At 42.3% G+C, this 7,799-nt stretch overlaps 1 protein-coding gene across 3 annotated transcripts; it reads left to right on the top strand.

Annotated features, from left to right (window-relative positions):
- Positions 1-525: 525 nt before the first annotated feature.
- On the top strand, positions 526-4,888 carry atp5f1c (ATP synthase F1 subunit gamma). Of its 3 annotated transcripts, none has more exons than XM_047389303.1 (9): positions 526-643; positions 993-1,027; positions 2,412-2,543; positions 2,631-2,838; positions 2,961-3,104; positions 3,182-3,246; positions 3,329-3,484; positions 4,351-4,447; positions 4,758-4,888. In XM_047389303.1, exons 1-9 carry the CDS (start codon positions 603-605, stop codon positions 4,759-4,761), a joined length of 882 nt encoding a protein of 293 aa, XP_047245259.1. In that variant the 5' UTR covers positions 526-602; the 3' UTR covers positions 4,762-4,888. The 3 variants fall into 3 exon arrangements, with proteins under 3 accessions (XP_047245259.1, XP_047245258.1, XP_047245260.1); XM_047389302.1 differs by lacking the exon at positions 4,758-4,888 and adding an exon at positions 4,602-4,623; XM_047389304.1 differs by lacking the exon at positions 4,758-4,888 and having other exon boundaries at positions 4,351-4,451.
- Positions 4,889-7,799: the final 2,911 nt, after the last annotated feature.

Below are 7,799 nucleotides of genomic sequence, written 5' to 3'. Positions count from 1 at the left end.
AAATTGACGTAGTTACAGCGGTACAAGAGATAATAAGAACTATTCTCACAAAACAAAAATGTGGCAATATTTAAGAAATAAGGTGAAATGAAATAAAACAGAATAGTTTAATTTAATTGAATTTCCCTTTGGGATTAATGAAGTATTTTTGAATTGAATTGAATTGAATTTGAAATCGAACCTAAACGTTAGGGGTATGTTATTTGATTATTACTGATTCAGTTAAAAATCTTTTTTGTACATTTTCACTGACTTACTGCTTTTCTTTGTGTTCAGTATTTATAGAAATTCACCGGCTTTCTTGACGTTGTGTGACGTCATATTGAGCTGATTTTGAACAATTATTCTAAACAATAACGGCCGTTTTTCTATTGTATTTTAAATGTCCGTTTTCTAAATATAACACATTTTAGAATAGAAACGTATGTACGTATTTTGCTTTATTTAAAAAGTTGAATTCACCCACAAGCGCCACAGTTGTATGAGTGGAATGAAGCTTATTTTACTAACATTTTTTTCCGTCCCCGAAGGCAGCGCCAGTCCATTTTGACTTGACTTTGCGCCTGCGCAGACCTGCATGTCTGACCTTCATAGCAGTAAGGATGTTCGCCAGGACCAGCGCGTTGGTGTTCTCCCCACAATGGTAAGCCCATTTAAACTCCCTCGCTGCCTTTATTTTTTACCGGCTTTTTGTGCGAAATTAATGCGGACATGAGGCTGAAGTCAGGACGGGTTTTCTGAATTGAGAAGCGCGGAGTTATTGAGCGGAAGGACGTGCTAACCTGTAGGCCGCAGCTAATGAATGACAGCGCTGTGAATGGAGATCAGCAGCCTGGCTACATGCTAATGCTAATGCTAGCAGAGCTAACCGAGTCATTCTGAACGTAAACAGCGACTTAAATCTAGTGTTAACGTCATGCTGTGCTCATTATAGTGTTAAATATGCTGCTGATGGTGCTCCCAGTAACTGTTCCCACTGTTTGCTTTCGCAGTGGGCAGGTCAGGAACATGGCTACCCTGAAGGACAGTAAGTAACACCTCATTACCACTCAGACACGAACTGCAGAGATATGCCATTAAAATGTGAACATCTGGCCTCTGTTTAAATGAATATTATCAGTTTAAATGCAGTTAGTTTGTAAACAGCCACCTCAGAGCGTGGGGGACTTACAGAACTACCAAGTGACACTTTCTATAAATGTTTTCTTATGATTTTTGTTTACCACTCTCAACTCCAAAGATCTTGTATTTATGGTCTATTTTGGTGCAGTTTTAGTATAGATGAAGTAAAAGCAGATAATCCTTGCTGGCAGATGATTAAATAGATTTTGGTTGGATTAATTGCTACATATTTATCTCTAAAGCTTCTTAATATCTCAGCTATAAGATGATTTGTAGATGGCATATTTTTTATTTCAACATTGACAATATTTTGTGAAATCATGACTGGTTTTTGTTTCCATTTAGAGAGTTAACTTATTTTTTTTTAATAATGTAGATTTGTTATTGCATTAAACAAATGTTTAGAAACCCTAAAGTTTGGAGAAGTATATATTTCACTGGATTACAACTACAGGCAATTTGGCTCAAGCAACCTGATACTCAAACTTAATAAAAAAAAAATGGCTGATCATTGTTTTTTTAGCCTTTTTGTACTTCATCTAAGATTTAAACAAAAGTAGAAATGGCTTTTTGCTGTGTGTGTGTGTGTGTATGTATGTATGTATGTATGTGTGTGTGTGTGTGTGTGTGTATGTATGTGTGTGTGTGTGTGTGTGTGTGTGTGTGTGTGTGTGCTCACATCTAAACCTCAATGACTGGCACCTCTGCATGAGTCCTTGTGTGTCCACCATGCTCTGCAAACATCCTGTTAATAGAAACAAGATTTTTCTATTCATTATTTTTCCTTTGGGGCTGAACTCATGTCGGTAATTAGGCTAGTTGGTTGTTTATCATTTTTAATATTCAACATCCTGTTGAATATTTAGGTGTTTTATTTTGAAGGCATAAGTGTCGGGGCTTAATTAAATATTTTTGTTTTGTTATCCTTGGAGTTGACTCTTAATCTTCTGCTCCCTCCAAGTCTTCATGAGTTTAACGTACACCGATACACAGATCAGAAGGCAATTTGAGGTTAAGTGCCTTGCCCAGGGGCACACCGGCATGTGGCACCCACAACCCTCAGATTGCAAGACAGCCACTCTTCTCACTGAGCCAATTAGTGTAAATTGTTTAGGTTGTCCTCACTATGAACGTCTTAATGGTTGTGGTGATCAGTTTTGTTCAACATTGAAATTCAAACATTTCCATTGTTGATCTAATTATTAAACTTTATATGATTCTATACTCATGATGTTATTAGCAGCCTGTTGTTGTGAATGATCTGAACCCCTCCAACCTTTTTGTTTCAGTCACCATTCGGCTGAAGTCCATCAAGAACATTCAGAAAATCACAAAGTCCATGAAGATGGTGGCCGCAGCCAAGTACGCTCGCGCTGAGAGGCAGCTGAAGCCGGCCCGCGTCTACGGCACCGGTGCTCTTGGTACTCTATCTTCTTAACCCTCAGTACAATCCAAACGGATTCCAACTGATGCCAAACTCAGATCCCGTCTCTTCCTGTGATTCCCAGCTCTGTACGAGAAGGCCGACATCAAGGCTCCCGAGGAGAAGGCCGCCAAGCATTTGATCGTTGGCGTCACTTCTGACCGTGGACTCTGTGGCGCCATTCACTCCAGTGTGGCCAAGACCATCAAGAGCGAGATCGCCAACCTCACCGGCGTCGGCAAGGAGGTGATGGTGATCAATGTGGGAGACAAGCTGAGGGGCCTGCTGTACAGGTACGGACTGCTACAGAACCTGCTGAGGAATGGACTTTAGAGCTTTCAGTCGCTTTATTTAGACTCTGTTAGATTTAAAATGTCTCGGTTCTGAAGACAACATTCTTATTCTGCTTCATCAGAACTCATGGAAAACACATCCTGCTGAACTGCAAGGAGGTCGGTCGTAAGCCGCCCAACTTTGGAGATGCCTCCATCATCGCCGCCGAGCTGCTGAACTCTGGATACGAGTTTGACCAGGGCTCCATCATCTTCAACAGATTCAGGTACCACGCTGTTTCAGCATTTGGACCTGTGCAGAAAGAGCTTCAGATTTCAACAGAACGTTTTGTTGTTGATGCAGGTCTGTTATCTCGTACAAGACGGACCGGAAGCCGGTGTTCTCCATCGACACAGTCGCTTCCTCAGGTACTAACTGATCTTATGGTGTTATGACCTGACCCAGATCGCCGAGAGTCAGACGTGCTCATTGTGTCTCGTTTCCTAACAGAGAACATGGGAATCTATGATGACATTGATGCTGACGTTCTGAGGAATTACCAGGAGTTTGCTCTGGTAAACATCATCTACCTGGCCCTGAAGGAGTCCTCCACCAGCGAGCAGAGTGCCAGGATGACCGCCATGGACAGCGCCAGCAAAAACGCCTGTAAGACCCTCGTGACCACAGGACCAGACATGAAAAGCTGCCTCATTTTTACTCCACTTTATTGATACGAAACCAAAGAGTTGTTCTGTTTCTGTTAAACTGATTTAACTAGGACGTTCTAAAGCAGAATCTGCTGCTGGAAGTGAAGTTGTGGATGTTTCCACCTCAGCATGGGTGTGAGAGGTTCTCCATGGGTAAACTTGACCGGTTTGGGGCGTTTTTCCAGGAAGTTAGTGTGATAGGTTGCATTCAGCAGGTCAAGTCTTTTTAAGGCAATAATAGAGAATTTATTTAGACGTTTCTGACTGGATTTACTAGTAAATGATGTCGAGGGGTCACAATATATCTTCTCTTAATGAACGCTTGATTTCACTTTTAGGTCTGTTTTTATAGCAGGAAATCGTTAATGGGCCAAAATCCTACAAAATAAAAGCAGAAATATTTCATAGGTGAGATTATAAGTTGGATTTCTCACCGCTCTCCTCCATCTGTGCAGATTTGTTGTTGAAGGCTCTTATTGTGAAGGGTTGATGGAAGTAGTGAGCGTTTGTCACGGCTATAATCAACCAGATTTGATCTCCTTTAATCTGCTGATACAATCATTGCCAAACAGGAATTATGAAATTGAGTTTTTCTCTGATCTTTGATTTGGGAAAATGAAAGAAATTCCGGTCAGACCTAATTTTCCAGCTTGGAAAACTGAATTATGAGTTTGGTAACTGTTGAAGTTGGTCGTTTTTCAACCATCAGCTCTGGTGAAGTCGAGATGTTTCCTGTTGGGATCAGTTTTCTGATAATGAACCCAGAATCTGACCTGAAGTTCTCACACTTTAACCCGGGCTTTGGTGTCACTCTGTTTGCTTCAGCTGAGATGATCGACAAGCTGACCCTGACCTTCAACCGTACCAGACAGGCCGTCATCACCAAGGAGCTCATCGAGATCATCTCTGGAGCTGCTGCCCTGTAAGTTTCCCTCCTTTATCACTTCTCCATCTTCCTTCACCCCATGTCTACACTCATCAAGAGCAGACTCTTCCCTCCTCTTCCTCCTCATCTTTAAATGTTAATCATGACTGACTCTCTGCTCCTCCTCCTCCTCCTCCTCTGCTGAACTCAGGGACTGATCCTGGTCCTGACAGAGGAGGTAACATGTTGGAGTAGTTCATGTTAGGATCAGGAGCTAGTTCCAGCTGTAGGATGGCGTAAATGAGTAGACTAGATGCTCCTCAGCTTCAGCCACGTTCTCATGGGCTTCTCTGTTCTCTCTCTGCAGATAAAATGGAGAGGAACATCATTTCTGTGGCAATGGCCCATCGAAGTCCTGCAGACATGCTGTTTGAGTCCAATGAAGATTTGTGCTTCTATTTGTAAAATATATGGAGAAAATAAACCTCTTAAACAGAACTTTCATCCGTTCTTCAGTCCCTGTGTGTGTTTCCTGTCAATAAATGCTAATTGAGGTCCATCCTGCTGCGTTTCATGTAAATTTCATGACTTCATTCATGGAGAAGCTGAGATGTTTCTATGCTTGGTTAGAAATGAACCACAATGCTCAGATGTAGCAGAAAGGCTGAGGATGAATGTTCCTCAGCCATGTGGAGTAGAGTCTGCAGTGACCTGGTCCTGCAGCTAGGAGACTGGTTTTCATATTAAACAAATGGTTGAGATGCCACCTAAAACAGGTTCCCAAACTCTCCTGGCAACCAGTTATTTAACCCCAGCTGGTGCAATGAGTTGCTTCTCCTTTCTTAAACAACCATGTGGAAAGACACATCCTGTGGTCGTGGAAATAATGTCAGTCTGTTTCAGAAGGGTCAAACTATTGGCATGCATCAAGCAGAGAAAACATCTAAGCAGATTGCAGAAACTACCAAAAATGAGTTAAGAACTGTCCAACGCATTATTAAAAACTGGAAGCATAGTGGGGACCCATTGTCTTCCAGGAAGGAATGTGGCCGGAACAAAATCCTGAATGATCGTGATCGGCGATCACTTAAATGTTTGGTGAAATCACATCGAAGAAAAACAACAGTAGAACTCTGGCTATGTTTAATAGTGAAAGTAAGAACATTTCCACACGCACAACGCAAAAGGAACTCAAGGGATTGGGACTGAACAGCTGTGTAACCTTAAGAAAACCACTAATCAGTGAGGCTAACTGGAAAAAAGGCTACAGTTTGCTAGGGAGCATAAAGATTGGAGTCTGGAGCAATGGTAGAAGGTCATATGGTCTGTTGAGTCCAGATTTACCCTGTTCCAGACCAGAGTGATGGGCGCATCAGGGTAAGAAGAGAGGCAGGTGAAGTGATGCACCCATCATGTCTAGTACCTACTGTACCAGCCTGTGAGGGCAGTGCTATGATCTGGGGTTGCTGCAGGTGGTCAAGTCTGGGTTCAGCAACAGTATGTGTTCAAAGAATGAGGTCAGCTGACTACCTGAATATACTGAATGACCAGATTATTCCATCAATGGATCTTTTCTTCCCTGATGATACGGGCATATTCCAAGATGACAATACCAGGATTTATCGGGCTCCAATTGTGAAAGAGTGGTTCAGGGAGCATGAGACATCATTCTCATGCATGGATTGGCCACCAGAGTCCAGACCTTAACCCCACTGAGAATCTTTGGGACTCTACCATCATCAATGCAAGATCTTGGTGAAAAATGAATGCATCACTGGGTGGAAATAAATCTTGTGAAGTTGCAGAAGCTTATCGAAACAATGCCACAGCGGATGGAGCTGTAATCAAAGCTAAAGGCGGTCCAACCAAATATTAGAGTGTGTGACCTTTTTTTTTTTTTGGGCCAGGCGGTGTATATCTGATTCACCAAGTGATGGCTGGAACGTTGATGGAGCACTAATCCAGAGGTTAACCTTCTAGTTCAGTTCCTTCACCACTGCAGGCTGGAGGAATGTCCTAACTGCAGAATTAGAGTCCGTCTGTCCTTCATCCTGCTCCATCCAGCCATCACTAAGGAACAAGACATCCTGATCCTCAGTCTTGGGTCGGAGACTAACCTCTAACCAGGAGCCCTGGTACAAGTTGACGATGAAGTTTTAAATCTGAAACAGCTCCTTGGAATAAGAGGGTTTCAGTTCAAACTCTGAAGCTGTGATGGGCTGCTCCCTCCAGGTCAGGGGTCAGTGTTCTGGTCTTCTGTAGAGGAACAGAACCAAAAGCCAAGTTATGGATTTATTGCTCCAGCTCTGCTGTTGTCACGAGATCCAGGTTCTTTCTGGATCAGGACCAGAAAGAACCTGGATAAAAACAAGTAAAACAAGCTTTCTCTGTTTGGTTCTGGGCTCTAAGTAGAGTTGCTGCTCTTCATTGAAAGGAGTCGGTTCTAGAATCTAATCAGAACCCTCCCTCTCCTCACTGGAAGAAAACCTTGGGGAGAAGGATGTCTGAGTTTGGTACCTTCTGGACTTGATCCAGATATGCAGTAGATGTTGGATTGCTGTAAAACACTTTGAGAACCTTACATGAAGGTAGACCATCTGTTGCAGCTACAGGATGGACCTTGTTGGACCAGATGTTTCCTGAGGAGAATCAGATTTTAATTAATGGGCAATATTTTTTTTACCAGGAGCATCCATTTATCTATCATACATGTTGAGTCCACATCAGCTGGAAAACCTGGAAAGCGCTGCAGTGTTGGAAATAGTGAAGGTTCTCCTGAACCATCTGGAAAACTCTGGAATCTGTCCGTTAACCCATCCACTGGTCTTTCATCCATTGTTCTGCAGGGTTTGCAGATTCCATGTTGAAGTTCTGACCACAGTAAACACATCTGTCAGGTTTCTATACCAGAATGGGTCCAGAAAGGACTGACAACTTTACGAATTACAGGTCCTTCTCAAAATATTAGCATATTGTGATAAAGTTCATTATTTTCTATAATGTCATGATGAAAATGTAACATTCATATATTTTAGATTCATTGCACACTAACTGAAATATTTCAGGTCTTTTATTGTCTTAATACGGATGATTTTGGCATACAGCTCATGAAAACCCAAAATTCCTATCTCACAAAATTAGCATATCATTAAAAGGGTCTCTAAACGAGCTATGAACCTAATCATCTGAATCAACGAGTTAACTCTAAACACCTGCAAAAGATTCATGGGGCCTTTAAAACTCCCAGCCTGGTTCATCACTCAAAACCCCAATCATGGGTAAGACTGCCGACCTGACTGCTGTCCAGAAGGCCACTACTGACACCCTCAAGCAAGAGGGTAAGACACAGAAAGACATTTCTGAACGAATAGGCTGTTCCCAGAGTGCTGTATCAAGACACCTCAGTGGG

The sequence above is a fragment of the Girardinichthys multiradiatus genome, chromosome 17 (genome assembly GCF_021462225.1).
Source record: "Girardinichthys multiradiatus isolate DD_20200921_A chromosome 17, DD_fGirMul_XY1, whole genome shotgun sequence".
NCBI classification, from domain to species: domain Eukaryota; kingdom Metazoa; phylum Chordata; class Actinopteri; order Cyprinodontiformes; family Goodeidae; genus Girardinichthys; species Girardinichthys multiradiatus.
This window is presented reverse-complemented; position numbering and strand designations above follow the sequence as displayed.

Excerpts from the sequence above, each read along its gene's own strand:
- atp5f1c (XM_047389302.1), top strand. The coding sequence starts at position 603 with ATGTTCGCCAGGACCAGCGCGTTGGTGTTCTCCCCACAATG. Across the intron at positions 644-992 it reads TTGGTGTTCTCCCCACAATG|TGGGCAGGTCAGGAACATGG; the intron begins GTAAGCCCATTT and ends TTGCTTTCGCAG. Across the intron at positions 3,247-3,328 it reads CGACACAGTCGCTTCCTCAG|AGAACATGGGAATCTATGAT; the intron begins GTACTAACTGAT and ends GTTTCCTAACAG.